Source organism: Lithobates pipiens, unplaced genomic scaffold, assembly GCF_037356315.1.
Source record: "Lithobates pipiens isolate NorthernLeopardFrog02 unplaced genomic scaffold, aLitPip1_a1.2 Scaffold_8, whole genome shotgun sequence".
In the NCBI taxonomy this organism is placed as follows: Eukaryota; Metazoa; Chordata; class Amphibia; order Anura; family Ranidae; genus Lithobates; species Lithobates pipiens.
The window spans coordinates 4,916,849-4,938,991 of record NW_027507903.1 but is presented as its reverse complement, the minus strand read 5'-3'; the positions used below and the strand labels follow the sequence as shown (position 1 = coordinate 4,938,991).

General features: G+C 47.1%; 2 protein-coding genes across 2 annotated transcripts in view; both read left to right on the top strand.

Moving 5' to 3' along the window:
* Positions 1 to 22,143, top strand: part of PAQR5 (progestin and adipoQ receptor family member 5) — a 617,270-nt gene that overhangs the window by 252,983 nt on the left and 342,144 nt on the right. The gene's annotated exons all lie outside the window — the stretch shown is intronic.
* Positions 1 to 22,143, top strand: part of NOX5 (NADPH oxidase 5) — a gene marked incomplete at its 3' end in the record, with an annotated part of 75,930 nt that overhangs the window by 24,372 nt on the left and 29,415 nt on the right. Inside the window, 2 exon segments of the mRNA XM_077474165.1 lie at positions 8,131 to 8,341; positions 10,115 to 10,349. Of these exon segments, the coding sequence (XP_077330291.1) occupies positions 8,131 to 8,341; positions 10,115 to 10,349 (446 nt within the window).

Below are 22,143 nucleotides of genomic sequence, written 5' to 3'. Positions count from 1 at the left end.
TTTTTTGCGCAACAAATAAAAAAATGCAGAAAATTTTGAAAAAAAAAAAAGTTTTTCTTTGTTTCTTTTACATTTTTTTGTAAATAAGTATGTTTTCTTCTTCAATGACAGGCACTGATATGGCTGCACTGACAGGCACTGATAAGGCGGCATTGATGGGAACCAATGAGGCGGCACTGATGAGCACTGATAGGCGGCACTGATGAGCACTGATAGGCGGCACTGATGGGCACTGATAGGTGGCACGGGTATGCGGCACTGATGGGCACTCGTAGGCAGCACTGATGGGCACTCATTGGCAACACTTATGGGTACTTATGGGTGGCACTGATGGGTACTTATGGGTGGCATGGATGGGCACTGATGGGTGGCACTGATGACACTGGTTAGTGGCATTGCTGGGCATCATATGCTATATAATGGTGCCAGTCAGTGCCCATTTGTGGGCACTGATTGGCACAGATTGGGCATAATTTGCATATGTGGATTGTCATGGGGTACATACCTGGCCATCCACATGTTGCCCCCTTCCCTGGTGGTCCTGGCAGCTCTCCTGGTGGTCTAGTGTGGGCATCCACCGATCTTGGTAAAGAGCCTCCGACGGAGGCTCTTTATCACGTGATCAGCCGTGTCCAATCAGGGCTGATCACGATGTCAACAGGAGAGCAGCCGATCGGCTCTTCTCTACTCGCGTCTGTCAGACGCGAGTGAGAAAAAGCTGATCAACGGCTTTTCCTGTTGACATCGTGATCAGCCCTGATTGGACACGGCTGATCATGTGATAAAGAGCCTCCGTCGGAGGCTCTTTACCAAGATCGGTGGAGCGGCGTGTCAGACTGACACACCGCTCCACCGATCGATGCGATCGATGCGATGCACACCCCCACGGGTGCGCGGCGGCTGTTATCCTGAAGGATGTCATATGACGCCCAGTCAGGATAAGTGAACCACCGTCCGGCCATCATTTTGCTATAGGCCAGGCGGGAAGTGGTTAGAGTGTTACTAAACCCAGGAGCCTGCAGTCACTATATCTGGTCTCCCACAGTGCACAGAACATGGAAATTTAATTATTTTAGTAAATGTAAACTGCTAAATACCATTTCCCCATCAGCAGTATATAGCAGTCCTGTGACTTCACTATTAGTGTCTGGTTAAAGCTTGTAGGAGGAGTTTCCATTCTCCTGTGACTTTTCTATGAGGCTGCAGGACCCCTGACCCTCTGTCTGGACAGTGCTGATTGGCCCTGTGCTGATGATATGCACCCCCCCCCCCCAAAAAAAAATTAAAACTCTCTAGCAATACACACCAAACTGAGCATGTGCAACCTGACTCCTAATGCTCTGTTCTTTTACGAGATGGATTGGGGACAGTAGAAGAACGGATTGATCACGATGAGCGGCCATTTACCGTGATCTGTGATGCTCTCAAATGCGTGCTCCAGGGGGCGCACAAGAGCGGAATTCTGGGAGGACGTCATATGACGTCCCAGAGTTAAGAAACCGCCCTGTAGCCGTCGTAGCAGTTGTTAAGTGGTTAAAAATTACGTTTTTCACAATTTTTTTTTTAATGATACATGTCCCCCAAGGCAGGACCCTGACCCCCTATAACCATTGTATGCCCAATTACTTGCATATAAGCCTTCAAAATGGGCACTTTTGATTTTTGACGTTCAGATCCCATTGACTTTAATGGGATTCGTTATTCGGGTCCGAACTTTTGCGATGTTCAAAGGTTTCCTTGCAAACCGAACAGGGGTCCGTTGGGCCCATCCCTCCTAATCAGGAACACAGATGTCTAGAACTGTTTTAGCACTGATCACTGTATTGGTGGCACTGGTCCCCAAAAAGTGTCACTTAGTGTCAGATTTGTCCGCCGCAATGTCGCAAGTCCCACAAAAAAATCGCTGATCACTGCCATTACCAGTAAAAACAATAAAAAAAGTAAATCTATCCCATAGATTGTAGACGCTATATCTTTTGCGCAAATCAATCAATATAAGCCTATTGTTTTTTTTTTTTACCAAAAATATGTAGAAGAATACATATCGGCCTAAACTGATGAAGAAATGCGATTTTACATTTTTTTGACATTTTTTATTGGATACCTTTTATAGCAGAAAGTAAAAAAGATTGTTTCTTTTTTTTTTTTTCAAAATTGTCGCTCTTTTTATGTTTATAGCGCAAAAAATAAAAACCGCAGAGGTGATCAATTACCACCAAAAGAAAGCTCTATTTGTGGGAAAAGGACATCAATTTTATTTGGGTACAACGTCGCACGCCTGTGCAATTGTCAGTTAAAATAACGCAGTGCCATATCGCAAAAAATGGCCTGATCATTAGCCACTTAAGGACCGCCTCCTGCACATATATGTCGGCAGAATGGCACGGCTGGGCACAAGCACATACCTGTACGTTGCTTTTTAAGTGCCCAGCTGTGGGTCGGGAGCGCGCCGCCAGCATGGCACTCCCGACCCGGTCCTAAACTCCGTGACCGTGGCCGCGGGACCAGCGGACCTGATCGCGGCTGGTGTCCCGCGATCGGGTCACAGAGCTGAAGAATGAGGAGAGGTCTGTGTAAACAAACCTCTCCCCTGTGCTTCCGACTGTGGCTGTCACCGATCGTCTGTTCCCTTTTATAGGGAAAGACGCTCAGTGACGTCACATGCCAGGCCACGCCCCCCTAGTGGTTAACTCCTTCACTGCCAATGTCATTTACACAGGAATCGGTGCATTTAAATAGCACTGATTGCTGTATAAATGACAATGGTTCCAAAAATGTGTCAAAAATGTCCGATGTGTCCACCACAATGTCACACTCACGATAAAAAAATAAATAAAAATATTAAAAAAAATGCTATAAAACTATCCCCTATTTTTTAAACGCTATAACTTTTGCGCAAACTAATCAATAATCGATAATTGAGATTTTTTTTTACCAAAAATATGTAGAAGAATACGTATCGGCCTAAACTGATGAAAAACATTTTTTTTTATATATTTTTTAGGGATATTTATTATAGCAAAAAGTAAAAAATAATGCATTTTTTTCAAAATTGTCGCTCTATTTTTGTTTATAGCTCAAAAAAGAAAAACCGCAGGGGTGATCAAATACCACCAAAAAAAAGCTCTATTTGTGGGAAAAAAAGGACGTCAATTTTGTTTGGGTGCCACATAGCAGGACCGCGCACGACTGCGCAATTGTCAGTTAAAGCGACACAGTGCCGAATCACAAAAAGGGGCTTGATCCTTTGGCTGCAAATTGGTCCGGGGGTTAAGTGGTTAAGGGAGTAAAACCTCCTGGGGCTGAAGTGGTTAAAGTGGAAGTTCAGCCCAAAACTTTCTACGTTAGTTTTGGCTGAACTTCTGCTTTAAGCTTAGGCTGGCCATACACTGCAGGCTGAACAAACCAAAAGAGATCTAACAGGTTCCTCCATCCACCCTATACTGTGCGGATAGGCCCTTGCTGGGCAATTGTATTGCTGCCAATGACAGCTTTCAGAAAACCCAGACAGTGGTTGTTTCTAATGGCTTCTTTAGGGGGAAGCTGGCAGGACCACCCACAAAGCAAATCTTGGTGGGGATTGGGTTGACAGTTGCATGGTGTATGGCTAGCTTTACACTCAGGAAACCAACAACACTCAATTACGCCTCCCAATTTACTAGGTTTGTGAATAGTACGTTTTGCTGTATTACTTCCAATTACAAATTAGGCTGATAGTACCCATAAAGGTGACAGATGTGATGTAGAACCTTCAGGTGGGTAGCACGGTCTCACAAAGTTGTCGGAAAATCCGATCGTTCCGAACGAGGTGGCGTACAAAACGTACGACGGGACTACGTAGAGGCCAGTAGCCAATAGCTTTCGTCCCCACATTTATTCTGAGCATGGGTGACACGTTGTGCGTCAGAATTCTATACACGCAATCGGAAAAAGTCAGGCATTATGCCCTGTACACACGGTCGGAAATTCAGACGGAAAAGGTCCGATCGGATTATATTGTCTGAAAATCCAATCGTGTGTGGGCTTTATCAGACTTTTTCCGGTGGAAATTCAGATGGAAAAAATATGAGAGCTGGATCTAAAGTTTTCCGTCAAAAAAATCAGATTGGACTTTTTCTGATCGTTTGTAGAGAATTCCGACGGACAAAGCGCCACGCATGCTCAGATTAAATTACGAGACCAAAGCTATTGGCTACTAGCCTTTACGTAGTCCCGTTGTATGCAACGAACGTCACCATGTTCCAAACAATCAAATTTTCCAACAACTTTGTCCGACTGCGTGTATGCAACACAAGTTTCGGGCAAAATCCGTCTGAAAAAATCCGACAGATTTTGTGATCGGAATGTCTGACCGTGTGTACAAGGCATTAGTCTACATTTTCATAATAGACTCTAGTCCAGCTGCTTTCAGAAAGAGCTCCATGGAACCCTAGGGTTCCTCCAGATGTTGTTAAGGACCCCTTAAGCTATGGCTGACTGACCTCCAATTTGACGATGCTACATAGTTCTGGGCATAGGTGTGCGTGCGGGCAGTGCTGGGTGTGCCCGGGCATACCCTAATCGCCCTGTGCGGCACAAATTCCTCCTGTTGCTCGCCACTCTTCTCCCCCCCCTCCCCCAAAAAAAACTCAAAAGCAAGAAATTTGAGACCTGTTTATACACCTGATATTTCACAAAAGCTCCCCAACGGGGCTTCTAAAAAATTGTAATGAAAAATAAAAAATAATATTCAAAAAAAATAATGTTTTTTTAAATAATCAAAAAAATTAAATAGTAACATTAAACTACTGACACTGTCCACTGACCAATCTCTGCCCTATTGACACTGTCCTCTGCCCTACTCATAAAGTCCACTGCTCTACTGACACCGACCACTGCTCTATTGATAAAGTCCACTGCCCTGCTGACACCATCCACTGCCCTACTGACACCGTCCTCTGCCCTACTGACATCATCCTCTGCTCTACTGACACCGTCCTCTGCCCTACTGACATCATCCTCTGCTCTACTGATAAACTCCACTGCTCCACTGACACGACCATACTGACACTGTCCTCTGCCCTACTGACACCGTCCACTGCTTTACTGACACCGTCCACTGCCCTATTGACACCGTCCTCTGCTCTACTGATAAAGTCCACTGCCCTACTGACATCATCCTCTGCTCTACTGACACCGTCCTCTGCCCTACTGACATCATCCTCTGCTCTACTGATAAACTCCACTGCTCCACTGACACGACCATACTGACACTGTCCTCTGCCCTACTGACACCATCCACTGCTTTACTGACACCGTCCACTGCCCTATTGACACCGTCCTCTGCTCTACTGATAAAGTCCATTGCCCTACTGACACCGTCCTCTGCCCTACTGACACCGTCCTCTGCCCTACTGACACCGTCCTCTGCTCTACTGATGAAGTCCATTGCCCTACTGACACCGTCCTCTGCCCTACTGACACCGTCCTCTGCCCTACTGACACCGTCCTCTGCCCTACTGACACCGTCCTCTGCCCTACTGACACCGTCCTCTGCTCTACTGATGAAGTCCATTGCTCTACTGACACCGTCCTCTACTCACACTGTCCACTGCCCTACTGACATTGTCCTCTGCTCTACTGATAAAGTTCACTGCCCTACTGACACCGACTACTGCCCTACTGACACCGACCACTGCCCTACTGACACTGTCCTCTGCCCTTCTGACACCATCCACTGCTCTACTGACACCATCCACTGCTCTACTGACAAGGTCCATTGCCCTACTGACACCGTCTACTGCCATACTGACACTGTCCACTGCCATACTGACACCGTCCACTGCTCTACTGACACCATCCACTGCCCAACTGACACCGTCCACTGCTCTACTGACACCATCCACTGCCTTACTGACACCATTCTCTGCCCTACTGATAAAGTCCACTGCTCTACTGATACTGACCACTGCCCTACTGACACCGTTTACCGCCCTACTGACACTGTCCTCTGCCCAACTGACGCCATTCATGTGTATATATATATATATATATATATATATATATATATATATACGCATGTGTGTTTAACCTCTTGCCAACCACACTATAGCGGAATGATTGCTACAGCGCAGTCACATATATCTGGGAGGGCATCTATTGACATCCTCTCAGGACCCTGCCTCCCAGCGCAGCCTAAGGCACACACTGGGCGTGCTCTGTGCGCATAGTGTGTCAGAAACCATGAATCAGACTGAGAGAGAAGTACAGTTAAATCACACTTGTTTATTAATAATAATAAAAAGGTAAACAGAGTAAACGTAGTCAAAACATAGCCAGAGTTCAGGAACCGGAACGGATAGACAAGCCAAAACGTCAGGGAGCCAGAGATGAGCATAGTAGAACAGCAAGCAGGATCTGGATCCGGAAGGAATGTCAGCCAAGCAAGTCTTTAACATGAACACAGGAGAGCGTGTCTAGAGATGTGACGAAGGCGAAGGCATAGATCATCTGGGCTGGATGGCTTAAAGCGGAGGTCCACCCTAAAGTGGACCTTCCGCTCATCGGAACCCTCCCCCCCTCCGGCGCCATAATTGGCACCTTTCAGGGGGGAGGGGGGTGCAGGTACCTGTACAGTACAGGTATCTGCACTCACTTCCAGGATAGCTCTCTGCGGAAAGGGGCGTAGATTACGGCCCTTTCCGAAAGTCCCCCGCTGCCTGCTGGGAAACAAACAGATCCCAGAGGCAGCGGGGACCGTCCTTATTGCGCAGCGCGACTCGCGCATGCGCAGTAGGGAACCGGGAAATGAAGCCGAAAGGCTCCACTTCCTGATTCCCATACCCAAGATGGCGGTGGCAGCACCCGAGAGACGATCGAGAAATCGGCTTTGGGTCCCGACATCGCGGGCGCGCTGGGCGGGTAAGTGTCACTATTTTAAAAGTCAGCAGCTGCAGTATTTGTAGCTGCTGGCTTTTAAAGAAAAAAAAAAACGCGGAGTCCCGGCGGACTCCCGCTTTAACTAGGCAGGACTGATGAGCAGGATATCATCAACAGGTGACTGTGGAGAGATGGGAGCTGGCAATTAGCCAACAGCTGAGCGGCCAGCTCAGAGAAGGAAGGGCTGAGCCCAGCCCTGACACAGTGGCCCTTTACCATGTGATCAGCTGTGTCCAATCACAGGATTTGCTGGTTATCGGCATTCCTCGTCTCGCGCTGACAGTGTGTGAGGAGAGCCGGTAAGCAGCAATTCACCCAGGGGACATCCACACTGATAATCAGGGCACTGATTGCAGTCTGATCAGTGCTGCCTGTCAGTGCACATCAGTGATGTCTGACAGTGCCCATTAGTGATGCCTCATCAGTGCCCATTAATGATGCCTCATCAGTGCCCATTAGTGCTGCCTCATCGGTGCCCATTAGTGCTGCCTCATCAGTGCCCATTAGTGCTGCCTCATCGGTGCCCATCAGTGCAGCCTAGTTGTGCTCATCTGTGCCCATCAGTGCAGTCTGTCAGTGCCCATCAGTGCAGCCCATCAGTGCTCATCTGTGAAGGAGAATTTTTTTTTACAAAATTCTATAACAGAAACTAAGAAAAACTTATTTTTTTCTCCAAAATTGTTGGTCTTTTTTCATTTGTTTAGCAAAAACAAACAAAAAAAAAAAACTGCGGTGATTAAATACCACAAGAAGAAATCTATCTCCAAAATATTGATACAAATGTCATATGGGTACAGCATTGCATGACCGCACAATTGTCATTCAAAGTGTGACAGCGCTGAAAGCTGAAAATTGACCTGGGCTAGGAAGGGGGTAAAAGTGCCCGGTAGGCAAGTGGTTAAGATTCGGGGTGCACACACCTATGGTCCTGGGCCCAAATGCCATTTGGCGGAGCCAGCTGCATGACACCAATGATCTTTTTCGCTATCTGTAATGGGGGCATCTGTCCAGCATTGTAAGAGGGGCAATCTTCCCACCAGCCACCAATGTATTCATTTTAACAGGGGTAGATTGAGATCTGAAGATCTTTAAAGGGGTCCCTCTGGGGGGGGGGGTAATAAAAAAAAGGTCCAGAAAGGCTGATGTAATTAGTACACTTTTATTTATTTATTACTCCCAGGTCAATTATTGACCGTTTATTTATCAATGTAGGCAGTGGTTCCATTGAGCCGGATGAGCTCCGCACCGTGCTGAAGTCTTGCCTGCTGGAGAGCGCCATCTCCCTGCCGGAGGAGAAGTTAGACGATTTGACTCTGGTACTTTTCCAGTCGGCTGATCAGGACAACAGCGGTTCCATCACATTCCAGGAACTAAAGGAGGAACTAGAGAATTTCCCAGAAGTCATGGAGAACCTGACAATCAGGTAACTCTTCCAACCTTTAGAGCTAAAGCTGGCTGTAGAAGTTTGTTCCAACTTGTCACTATTCAGTCAACTCATTTCATTCGAAAGCCCTTAAACTTTAATCCAGACCTGCTAATTGAAGAGATTCCTAGATTTATTAACCACTTTCAGACCAGACCATTTTGCTGGCTTAAGACCAGACCACTTTTTTTTGCGATTCGGCACTGCGCCGCTTTAACTGACAATTGCGCGGTCGTGCGACGTGGCTCACAAACAAAATCGACGTCCTTTTTTTCCCATAAATAGAGCTTTCTTTTGGTGGTATTTGACCACCCCTGCGGTTTTTATTTTTTGTGCTATAAACAAAAATAGAGGGACAATTTTGAAAAAAACGCATTATTTTTTACTTTTTGTTACAATAAATATCCCCAAAAAATATTTAAAAAACATTTTTTTCCCTCAGTTTAGGCCGATACGTATTCTTCTACATATTTTTGGTAAAAAAAATCACAATAAGCGATTATTGATTGGTTTGCACAAAAGTTATAATGTTTATAGAATAGGGGATAGTTTTATGGCATTTTTATCAATAATTTTTTTTTTTTACTAGTAATGGCGGCGATCAGCGATTTTTATTGTGACTGCGACATTGTGGCGGACACATCGGACATTTTTGACACATTTTTGGGACCATTGTCATTGGTATGACTATACAAATGCATTGATTCCTCTGTAAATGACACTGGCAGTGAAGGGGTTAACCAGGTGGTGGCAGTGTAGGGGTTAAGTGTTCCTAGGGGCGTTTTACTAACTGTGGGGGGCTGGGCTTTCTGTTAGTGAACACTGATCTCTGCTCCAATCACATGGAGCAAAGATCAGCGTCACTTGTTGCTAGGCAGAACGGAGAGATGCTGTTTACAACGGCATCTCCCAGTTCAGCCGCCCTGTGATACGATTGCGGGTATCCCCGCAGTAATCGGGTCCGCGGGACCTGCGACCGGACTCACGGGGGTCCCGACCGGCATGCGAGTGCCGGTCGGGAGCGGCGCGCTCTCGATGGCAGGGCGGCATTTAAAAATGGACGTGCATGTACGCCAATATGCCTGCCCGTGCCATTCTGCCGACATACATCGGCTTGCGCCGCTCGGGAACTGGTTAAAGATGAATTCCAGATATGGATATTTTTAATAGTTACATGGCTAGGTAAGTATGATTTAGAAAAAAACAAACAAAAGAAAAGACTCTTTTAAGTAGTGGAGGTTTTTGGATTATGTGGGATGTGTGTTTCTATGGATGCACACAGTGTAGGGAGACACAACTCTAGTCCCTGCATGCAAGAGTGGCTCCATAGGAAGCTGCAGGAGAAAGGAGCCACCCTGAAATAGGAAACGGGGGGGGGGGGTGCTCTGGACATCTAGGTCCTTTGAGGGCAACCATAATGCTGATGTGGCCTGCGAAGAAATTGACGTTGACACCCCTGGTATAGACAGTGGTGGCGAACCTTGGCAACCCAGAAGTTTTGGAACTACATTTCCCATGATGCCCATGCACCGCCCAGTGTAGTTGAGCATCATGGGTTATGTAGTTCCAAAACATCTGGGGCACCAAGAAGGTTCTCGGTCACTTGTATAGGAGATGGCAGAAGGCGGATTCCAGGTCATATTCTGATATCTGCTCAACTTGTATTTACAAAAATACATTTAATGATTTATTCATTAATACAGAGCTGCATTTATTTGTATCTTCCTGCAGTTCAGATTTCCATTTTATTTTTTTTTATTTTTTTTTTGCCAGTGCCGCAAATTGGCTGAAACCACCAACTGTCACAAAGAAGAATCGCACCCCCCGTTATCTGACCCCGACCTACTGGCACAACAACCGCAGCAAGGTCCTCTTCATGTGTGCCTACTGCTGTGTCAACATCCTGCTCTTCACCCTGAACGCCGTCAACCATTCCTCTCTCGGAGGGTGGGTCATGGTGGCCAAGGGTTGCGGTCAATGTCTGAACTTCAACTACGCCTTTATTGTGGTAGGTGGATTGCTGACTATGGATTTCACTACGGGGGCCGCAAACACTTCAACCCTCAAAAAGGGAAATCTGCTCTAAATATACCGTATTTATCGGTGTATAACACGCACTTTTTTTCCCCTTAAAATCAGGGGGAAATCGTGGGTGCGTGTTATACGCCGATCCCCCGCTGATTTTAAGGAAAGGAGCGAGTGGAGCCGAGATACACAAAGCCGAAGCACACTCGGCTTTACTCGGCTCCTCTCGCAGTTCCGCCCACCTCCACTGATTGCGAGAGGAGCGAGCGCCGCTGACATACAGAAAGCCGAATGTACTTCGGCTAGTCTCGGCTCCTTTCGCAGTCCCGCCCCTGACTGTGAGCAGAGCCGAGATTAGCCGAAGTACACTCGGCTTTCTGTATGTCAGCACCGCTCGCTCCTCTCGCAATCAGTGGAGGTGGGCGGGACTGCGAGAGGAGCCGAATAAAGCTGAAGTACGTTCGGCTTTCTGTATCTTGGCTCCGCTCGCTCCTCTCCATCGGTGCTAAATTTAAAACAGGGAAATGATGCAAAGAGACTGGCATGGCTGCAAAGGCACTGGGTAAGGCTGCAAAGGTTATGGGCAAGGCTGCAGATGGACACTGGGCAAGGGTGCAATGATGGACAAGGCTGCAGATGGACACTGATAAGGCTGCATTGATGGGCATTTTAATGTAAGTTTTTTTCCTTAAACTTCCCTCCTAAAAGTTTTTTTCCTTAAAACTCCCTCCTAAACTTGGGGTGCGTGTTATACGCCAATAAATATGGTACTTTAGCCCATATTTTTTTTTTAATAGAAGGACACGGTTTCCCTACCAATTTTAGATTTCCGTGTTTGAATTCCCACCTGCTTTTATAGCCGAATGCGATTGGAACCCACGGTGGTTCCCTGGCTCCCCCATTTTCCTTGGTGGGGGGGGCCCAGAACCTCAGTAAACGATCATTACTCAGCTACTACAGCCAAGGGAGCAGCTAATCAAGCATGATCTGTGCTTGATTAACTGCAGTGGGGAGACATTGAGAGTCTCACAGACTCCCTGATGTCTCCATAAAGAGGACCTGACACCTGCCTAATGATATCACATATGGGGCTTATTAGCCTTCTTGCGATAGCAATTAAGTCGAATAAAGAAAAACATTTAAACATTTTTTTAATGAATTACTTGTATAAAATGAATAAAAAAAAATGAAAGCACCCTCTGTCACTCCCATACACACCCCAATTCAAATGCACATCTATGTAAACTTGACCGCTTCAGCCCGGAACATTTGGCTGCTCAATGACCGGGCCGTTTTTTGCGATTCGGGACTGTGTCGCTTTAACTGACAATTGCGCGGTCATGCGACGTTGTACCCAAACAAAGTTGACGTCCTTTTTTTCCCACAAATAGAGCTTTCTTTTGGTGATATTTGATCGCCTCTGCAGCTTTTATTTTTTGTGCTATAAACAAAAGAAGAGCGACAACTTCGAAAAAAAAACACACTCGGGGTTATTTACGAAAAGGCAAATCCACTTTGCAAGTGCAAACCACAAGTGCAGTGCAAAGTGGATTTGCCTTTCGTAAAGAACCCCCAATATCGTTTACTTTTTGCTATAATAAATATCCCACATTTTTATTTTTTTATCAAAAAAACAAATTTTTCCTCAGTTTAGGCCGATACGTATTCTTCTACATATTTTTGGTCAAATTTTTTTTGTAATAAACGTATATTGATTGGTTTGCGCAAAGTTATAGCGTCTACAAAATAGGGGATAGATTTATGGCATTTTTATTATTATTATTTTTTTTTTTTACTAGTAATGGCAGCTATCATCGTTTTTTATCGGGACTGCGGCATTATGGCGGAAAATAAATAAATCAATAATTGGTGTTGCGCTCCCAAAAAATGCGTACAGAATAAATAAAGTTGTGTTCGAATAAAACCAAATTATAAATACTAAGACCCCTTTTTACACCAGGGCGTTTTTCAGGCGCTATAGCGTTACAAATAGCGTCTGCAATCCACCCTAAAAAAGCTGCACCATTGTCTGTAGTGTGAAAGCCCCGAGGGCTTTCACACTGCAGCGGTGCGCTGGCAGGACGTCAGGGAAAAGTCCTACCAGCAGCTTCTTTGGAGCGGTGAAGGAGCGGTGTGCTTACCGCTCCTCCACCGCTGCTCCCCATTGAAATCCATGGGGCAGCGCTGTAATACCGCCAGCAAAACGCTGCTATTGCTGGCGGTTTTAACCCTTTCTCGCCCGCCAGCGGGGGGTAAAAGCGCCCCGTTAGCGGCCGAAATGCGCCGCAAATCCGTCTGTAAAACGCTAAAAATAGCAGCGTTTTACCGCCGACGCTATGGCTGGTGTGGTGTGAAAGGGGTCTTATAATTTACAATTGAACACAATGCAACCAGTGAGGTGCAAATTAGCATAAATAAACACGTCTAGTAAAGTGCAAAGTGTGCAAATCCAGTGACTACAGTGAGAAGTCAGATATAAAATAAATAAATTCCAATTCATACAAAACTCATGTAAGTGAAACTTTCCGCTATGTATCCCCTTCCCGCCGAGCATACGCAGATGTGCGTACTCGGCTTCCGGGGGGTATACCGGGATGATGCCCGCACCTGCAGGCATCACCCCAGTACCGTTTTTTACAGCGAACGATTGGCTATCCAGCCATAACAACCGAAGCGGCTAAAAGCCACTCGGCTGTTATACCGGAGGAGCGGGAGGAGCGTCCCCCCTCTCCCGCCGCCTCCCGCCGCTGTTACCGATTACGGCGTCATTCCAGTTCGTCCCCAGCGGCCGGAGGCATCAGTTTGTGAATCGGTGCTCCTGCACCGATTCACAAACTGATGCCTCCGGCCGCTGGGGACGAACTGGAATGACGCCGTAATCGGCGTCATGCTAGTCTCCTAATAGTAAACACGGAAGCGACGTCATGATGTCACTTCCCGTTTACTCGGCTGCCAATGGCGCCAGTTTAAAAAAAATATACAGTATTCAGAATCGCGTTTTCAGCGATCTGAATACATTGAAGTTACACTTTTACACTGAAGTCTTTTAGACCCCCCGATCACTCCATATGGAGTACCTGTCACCACCTATTACTGTCTCATTCCTGTTTACATGTTTACATTCCTTGTGACAGCAATAAAAGTGATCAAGTTTATTTATTTTTTTTAAAAACAATTTATTCATTTTAAAATAAATAAATAAAAAAATTTTTTTTAAAGCGCCCGCCGTCCCCGCGAGCTTGCGAAGCAAAGAAAACGCATGCGGAAGTCGCGTCTGCATATGTAAACGGTGTTCAAATCACACATGTGAGGTATCGCCGCGATCGTCAGAGCGAGAGCAATAATTCTAGCACTAGACCTCATCTGTAACGCTAACCTGGTAACCGTAAAAAAAATTTTTAAAGCGTTGCCTATTGACATTTTTAGGTACCTTACTTTGTCGTCATTCCACGAGTGCATGCGATTATAAAGTGTGACATGTTTGGTATCTATATACTCGGCGTAACATTATCTTTCACATTATGCAAAAAAAATTGGGCTAATTTTACTGTTTTTTTTTTTTTTTAATTCATGAAAGTGTTCCTTTTCCCAAAAAGTTGCGTTTAAAACACCGCTGCGCAAATTCCGCGTGACATAAAATATTGCAACAATCGCCGTTTTATTCTCTAGAGTTTCTGCTAAAAAAATATATATAATGTTTGGAGGTTCCAAGTCATTTTCTAGCAAAAAAATATGGATTTTAACTTGTAAACACCAAATTCCAAAAATAGGCTTAGGCTTAGTCATGAAAGGGGTATATATAAAATAAAGTGCCGTGTGGAGGTGTTCTGTAGTAATTTCAAATAGCACTGTGACTTCAGTGACATGTGAATTTTCAGTGTGTGTTACACCCGTGGGTGTACTAATTATTACCTTACTGCTGTAAGGTAAACAGCATTCAGAGAGAAGGGGAGAGAGGGAGTTGATCACTCAGGATAGGATTTTTCCTGCATGTTCCTCCTTTTCCTATGAGTCCCAGTATGTGCAGAGCTTTAGGCTTCTTTCACACTGGGGCGGAAGCTGCGTCGGCGGTAAAGCGGCGCTATTTTTAGCTGCGTAATGCGGCCGCTAGCGGGGCGGTTTTAACCCCCGCTAGCGGCCGAAAAAGGGTTAAAACCGCCCGCAGCGGTGCTTTGCCGGCGGTACAGCCGCGCTGCCCCATTGATTTCAATGGGTAGGAGCGGTTTAGGAGCGGCGAATACACCGCTCCTTCACTGCTCCAAAGATGCGGCTAGCAGGACATTTTTTTCACCTTCCTGCTAGCGCACCGCTCCAGTGTGAAAGCCCTCTGGCTTTAACGCTGGAGTGAAAGGGGCCAGATTTTTTCAGGCGCTATTTTTAGCGCTGTAGCACCTGAAAAACGCCCCAGTGTGAAAGGGGCCTTAGTAAGTAAGTACTCCCTTTCATTCCAGTAGGATGGATGACAAGGGCTGCTCAAATGCATAAAAAACGGACATATAAGGGAAAGGCTATAGAGCCTCTATGGTGTTGTATGTTTGTTAAAAAAAAATATTTATTGATATAACAGCCAAAACATACTCAAATTTAAAAAACAAAAAAGGGGAATTGTAAAGACCAGCGCCAAGCTCGAACCTCAAGAACGTCACTTCCAGTGTCCGCTTGCCTATGTCCTACGCGTTACGTCACTGTCACATGACTTCAACGGGGAACGTGAGAGTGGCAGACACTTTTGACACATTTTTGAAACCATTGACAATTATACAGCGATCAGTGCTATAAAAATGCACTGATTACTGTGTAAATGTCATTGGCAGGGAAGGGGTTAACACTAGGGGGCGATCAAAGGGTTCACTGTGTTCCCTCAGTGTGTGTTCTAACTGTAGGGGGGATGGGACTGTCTAGGAAGAGAGAACACACGATCTCTTTCTCCTCTCCTCTGAAAGAACCGGGATGTATGTGTTTACACACACAGATCCTGGTTCTCACACTGTCACGAATGCTCGCGCGCGCCCCTGGTGACCAAAAGGCAAAGCAGCATAACATAACGTCGTTCTGCCCAGCCATGCCATTCTGCAGCAGTAAAACTGCGGTGGCTGGTCGGCAAGCGCGAGGAGAAAAAATAGCCGATTACCGGCTCTGTTTACATCACATGATCAGCTGTCATTGGCTGACAGCTGATCACGTGGTAAGGGGTCGGGATCGATAGACTCGCTGATCGCAGAGCGCGCCGTGTGTGCGCTGCAGGGGGCATGCAGGCCACACAGGCAAGGGAGGATGTCTATTGACGTACTCCCGGCAAAGTAGATCCGTTCTGTAGCCGTCATTCGGCTATAGCGCGGATTTGAAGAAGTTAAAGTGTATTTTTTCCTCAAATTGCATTTGAAAAACTGCTGCGCAAATTCTGTGTGAGATAAAAAAATTGCAACATTTTTTGTGAAGAATCACCAACAAGTGGGACACAATTGTGAAGTGGAACGAAATCTATTGGATTTTTGAAACTATTTAAAGCGGGAGTCCACCGGGACTCCGCGTTTTTTTTTTTTTTTTAAAAGCCAGCAGCTACAAATACTGCAGCTGCTGACTTTTAAAATAGTGACACTTACCTGTCCAGCGCGCCCGCGATGTCGGCACCCGAAGCCGATCGCTAGGTCGTCTGTCGGGTCCTGCCGCCGCCATCTTGGGTATGGGAATCAGGAAATGGAGCCTTTCGGCTTCATTTCCCGGTTCCCTACTGCGCATGCGCGAATCGCGCTGCGCAATAAGGACGCTCCCCGCTGCCTCTGGGAGCTGTGTGTTTCCCAGCAGGCAGCGGGGCACTTGCGGGAAGGGGCGGGCACGCCCCTTTCCGCAGAGAGCTATCCCGGAAGTGGGTGCAGTTACCTGGATTACTCCAGGTAACTGCACCCCCCTCCCCCCTGAAAGGTGCCGATTGTGGCACCGGAGGTGGAGAGGGTTCCGATGAGCGGAAGGTCCACTTTAGGGTGGACCTCCGCTTTAACTAATAAAAAAAATGAAAAGTGGGGCGTGCAAAATTATTTGGCCCCCTTGCGTTAATACTTTGTAGAGCCACCTTTTGCTGCGATTACAGCTGCAAGTCGCTTGGGGTATGTCTCTATCAGTTTTGTACATCGAGAGACTGAAATTCTTGCCCATTCTTCCTTGCAAAACAGCTGGAGCTCAGTGAGGTTGGATGGAGAGCGTTTGTGAATAGCAGTTTTTAGCTCTTTCCACAGATTCTCGATTGGATTCAGGTCTGGACTTTGACTTGGCCATTCTAACACCTGGATACGTTTATTTGTGAACCATTCCTTTGTAGATTTTGCTGTATGTTTGGGATCATTGTCTTGTTGGAAGATAAATCTCCGTCCCAGTTTCAGGTCTTTTGCAGACTCCAACAGGTTTTCATCCAGAGTGGTCCTGTATTTGGCTGCATCCATCTTCCCCTCAATTTTAACCATCTTCCCTGTCCCTGCTGAAGAAAAGCAGGCCCAAACCATGATGCTGCCACCACCATGTGTGACAGTGGGGATGGTGTGTTGAGGGTGATGAGCTGTGTTGCTTTTACGCCAAACATATCGTTTTGCATTGTGGGCAAAAATTTGGATTTTGGTTTCATCTGAGCAGAGCACCTTCTTGCACATGTTTGGTGTGTCTCCCAGGTGGCTTGTGGCAAACTTTAGACAAGACTTTTTATGGATATCTTTGAGAAATGGCTTTCTTCTTGCCACTCTTCCATAAAGGCCAGATTTGTGCAGTGTACGACTGATTGTTGTCCTATGGACAGACTCTCCCACCTCAGCTGTAGTTCTCTGCAGTTCATCCAGAGTGATCATGGGCCTCTTGGCTGCATCTCTGATCAGTCTTCTCCTTGTCTGAGCTGAAAGTTTAGAGGGACGGCCAGGTCTTGGTAGATTTGCAGTGGTCTGATACTCCTTCCATTTCAAAATGATCGCTTGCACAGTGCTCCTTGGGATGTTTAAAGCTTGGGAAATCTTTTTTTATCCAAATCCGGCTTTAAACTTCTCCACAACAGTATTACGGACCTGCCTGGTGTGTTCCTTGGTCTTCATGATGCTCTCTGCGCTTTCAACAGAACCCTGAGACTATCACAGAGCAGGTGCATTTATACAGAGACTTGATTACACACAGGTGGATTCTATTTATCACCATCAGTCATATAGGACAACATTGGATCATTCAGAGATCCTCGCTGAACTTCTGGAGTGAGTTTGCTGCACTGAAAGTAAAGGGGCCAAATAATTTTGCACGCACCACTTTTCAGTTTTTTATTTGCTAAAAAAGTTTCAAAAATCCAATAGATTTCGTTCCACTTCACAATTGTGTCCCACTTGTTGGTGATTCTTCACAAAAAATAAAAATTTTATATCTTTATGTTTGAAGCCTGAAATGTGGCAAAAGGTTGAAAAGTTCAAGGGGGCCGAATACTTTCACAAGGCACTGTGTATATCTATATCCTCTGCTAAAATATATATATATATAATATATATATATATAATATATATATATATATATATATATATATATATATATATATATATATATATATATATATATATAATGTGTGTGTGTGTGTATATACAGTATATAATGTTTGGGGGTTCTAAGAAATTTTCTAGCAAAAAAAATGATTTTTATATGTGTCACGTACCTGGTGGACGAGCCTGGAGTGCAGGGAGCGGCCCCTCGTAGCCCCTGGCTCAAGAACCCCTGGAGGTGGTAACAGAGATTCGAAAGTTCAGGGGGCACAAGTGCCTTGCAGGTGTAGGCAGGTCCGGACAACAACAGCAACACGGACAGCAGTCAGCAGGAGACAGCAGGAACAGACTGGTGGACTGGAAAGATGACGGTTGTCAGTGGAGACAGCGGACACTGGCAGGTCAAGGCAGGAACAGCAGGCACAAGCAGATCCGGGTGGATCAGTAGACAGCAGCGTAGTCGGGTACAGGTAGGGTCGGCAGCAGGCGGGCAACACAGTACAAGGGCAGAGGCAGAGACGTGGTCAGGCAGGCAGGTAGTCGGTGGCAGGCAGCAAGCAAACGTGGTCAAGAACAAGCCGGGTCACAGGAATCAAGATAGCAGGTAACTGGTAAACAGAATCTCCGAACACGCTGTAGACTGGACAGCGAGGGGGGAGTGGAAACCGAGTCCTTAAGAAGCCTTTAGGGCGCCAAAGCGGTCGCACGACGGGTCTGCGTGCCCCCGTGGGAGGTCGTGCGCCCGTTCGTGACCCCGCGCTCCCGCGTGCGCTTGTTTGCCACGTCGCGCACCCGCGTGCGCTCGTTTGCCACGTCGCGCACCCGCGTGCGCCTGGTAGTACCGGGACGCGACCGTGTGCGTCCGTTCGCGTTGACACGCGCTAAAGGGGAACGACGGGTTCTCAACATGGGACCTCTGTGAGTAGATCTTCCAAGAACGATCGGGACGCCAGGACGGTCGTGACATTGCCCCCCCCCCCAAGGGGCAGCCTCCGGATGCCCAGTTGTGCCATCTTATTCGGGTGGGATCTCTTGAAAGCAGAAATTAGTCTCTTCGCGTGGATATTTGATTCTGGTTCCCAAGAGTTCTCTTCAGGCCCGTACCCCTTCCATTTAACCAGGAATTGAACCTGGTTCCGCCTCTTCCTGCAGTCAAGTATGGATTCCACCTCGAATTCGATTTCCCCATCGACCATCACGGGCTCTGGAGGATTGGTAATTCGATCGGGAAAAGAATCTGGAACTGCAGGCTTAAGTAGCGATGCGTGGAAAACAGGGTGAATCCGAAAAGACTCCGGAAGCTTTAGCTCGAATGACACACTGTTCAGCTTTCTTACGATTGGGAAGGGACCCACAAATTTCGGCCCCAACTTCTTGGATGGGCAGGACAGTTTGAGGTTCAGGGTGGACAGCCAGGCCAGATCCCCGACCTTGAGGTCCAGTTCCCCCCTTCTCTTCTTATCAAATACCTCTTTATTATATTCTTGCGACTTGGTCAAGGTTTCTTGCAAAAGCTTGTTATTTGTCTCGAAGAAATTGAGGTTCTCCTGCACCGCTGGAACCGGACACTCGGGGAGGTCGCCAGATAGAAATAGTGGGTGAAAGCCAAAATTCGCAAAAAATGGGGATTGCTTGGTGGCAGAGTGCATTGAATTATTGTAGGCGAATTCGGCCAAAGGAAGAAGCGGGGCCCAGTCGTCTTGGGAGAACGACGAGAAGCAGCGTAGATACTGCTCCAGCGTCTGGTTCGTCCTTTCGGTCTGGCCGTTGGTCTGAGGGTGATATGCGGAAGACAAGCGGAGATCAATTTTCAGCGCTCCGCAGAGTGCTCTCCAGAACCTCGAGGTGAATTGCACCCCCCTGTCGGAAGTGATATTAGCGGGGATGCCGTGGAGTCTCACGATCTCCCTGACAAAGGTCTTGGCCGTCTCTGTGGCTGAAGGGGTGCCCCTCATGGGTAGGAAGTGGGCCATTTTGGTAAGCCTATCCACCACGACAAAAATCGTAGAGTATTCTTCTGAAGGGGGTAACTCGACGATGAAATCCATGGAGATCATCCTCCATGGTCTGTCAGGAACGGGCAGTGGCTTCAGTAAACCCCAGGCTCTTGACTTACTGCTCTTGTTTCGGATGCAGACGATACAAGCCTCAACATATCTCCTGCAGTCGTCCTTCATTCGAGGCCACCAGAACGAGCGTCGGAGTAGCTCCAAGGTCTTGTGTACCCCGAAATGGCCGGCCAATAGGTGGTCGTGACAAGCGGCCAGAACCGAAGTCCGTGCTTCCTGGGGGACGAAGATCCTGCCCTCGTACCAAAGAAGATCGTTGCTAGAAGACAATGAGAAGCCAGGTGGAGGAGTAGTGCCCATGGAGGCCTGCTTAACTTGAGATACTAGATCCCCTTTGAGCAGGAGGAAGCTTCCCGCGGAGAGAATGGTATCCGAAGATGGAGAGTTTTCTGGTTGGCTGAACATGCGCGACAAGGCGTCGGGCTTGACGTTCTTGGATCCTGGACGATAGGTAATGTGTAGTGAGAACCTGGAGAAGAAGAGCGCCCATCTGGCCTGACGTGGTTTCAACCTTTTTGCTGATTTGAGGTATTCTAGGTTCTTATGGTCTGTATAAACCAGGATCGGGTGGGTGGCGCCCTCAAGAAGGTAGCGCCATTCCTCGAGTGCTGCCTTTATCGCCAACAGCTCACGATCACCGACATCGTAATTCTTCTCTGCATCGGACAATTTACGGGAGAAGAAGGCGACCGGGTGTAGCAAAGACTTGGGCCCTTGTCTCTGGGAGAGCACCGCCCCTACCGCTATTTCAGAAGCGTCCACTTCCAGGATGTATGGTAGAGCGGAGTCAGGATGCTTTAGGACCGACGCCGAAACAAACTGGTCCTTCAGAGTCTTGAAAGCCTCTTGAGCTTCGGGGGTCCAACGAAACTTCTGACCCTGTTTGGTCAAACCGGTGATAGGGGAGATGATAGAGGAGAATCCTCTGATAAATTTACGATAAAAATTAGCGAACCCCACGAACCGCTGAACTCCCTTCTTATCGGATGGGGCAGGCCAGTCCTGAATAGCAGAGACCTTCTGGGGATCCATCTCCACCCCCTTTACGGAAATAACCAGACCCAGGAACTGGATGCTCTGTCTTTCGAAGATACATTTTTCAGGTTTGGCGTACAGGCCATGAAGTCGGAGACGAGCCAGGACATTCTTGACGTGTTCTCGGTGGTCGGCTAGAGTGGAGGAAAAGATTAGAATGTCATCAAGGTAGATTATTACAAATAAGTCAAGGTAGTCTCTAAAAATGTCATTGACAAAGTGTTGGAATGTGGCTGGGGCATTACACAATCCAAACGGCATTACAAGGTATTCGAAGTGCCCGAAGCGGGTACGGAAGGCAGTTTTCCATTCGTCACCCTTCCGGATGCGAACAAGATTATAGGCACCTCGGAGGTCCAGTTTGGAGAAGACTTTAGCAGAACCAAGTCTCTGAAAAAGTTCAGGTACCAGTGGCAGGGGGTAGCGATTCTTTATAGTAATTTTATTTAGTGCCCGATAGTCCACACACGGGCGAAGGGAATGGTCCTTCTTCTCGACAAAGAAGATTCCTGCGCCCGCCGGGGAGGTGGAAGGTCGGATGAATCCCTTCTCAATGTTGTCATCTAAGTAGGACCTCAGGGTACCCAGCTCGGACTCGGATAAGGGGAAGATTCTCCCGAAGGGAATCTCTGCCCCAGGTAGTAATTCAATTGGGCAATCGTATGGCCTGTGGGGTGGTAGAGTTTCAGCCCCTTTTTTACTAAATACATCCAGGAAATCGTGGTAGTCCTTGGGTACTGCTCGTCGGGTCTCAGAGTCTGTTTCCAAACAGAGGAGGGCAGAAGAGTCTCTATCATCAACAGGGCAACAATGTTGACGGCAATAGTCCGAAGTGAACTCAATCTTTCCAGTGACCCAATTGATGCTTGGATTGTGTGCTCTCAACCAAGGCATGCCTAGGATGATGGGAAACAGTGGCGACTTAATAACATCTAGGCATAGGAATTCCTGGTGGGTCCCGGCAATGGTAGCAGATAAAGGGGTGGTCTTCTGGGTCACTGGTCCGGATTCAAGGGTAGAACCATCGGCCAAAAATACTGAAAGTCCCTTCTCTCTGGGCCGAAGGGGGATCTTGTTCTTTAGAGCGAAGGTCGTATCCACAAAGCCACTACACGCCCCAGAATCAATAACTGCGTGAGTCCGGACAGTCCTTTCTGGAAGCTGTAAAAGAACAGGG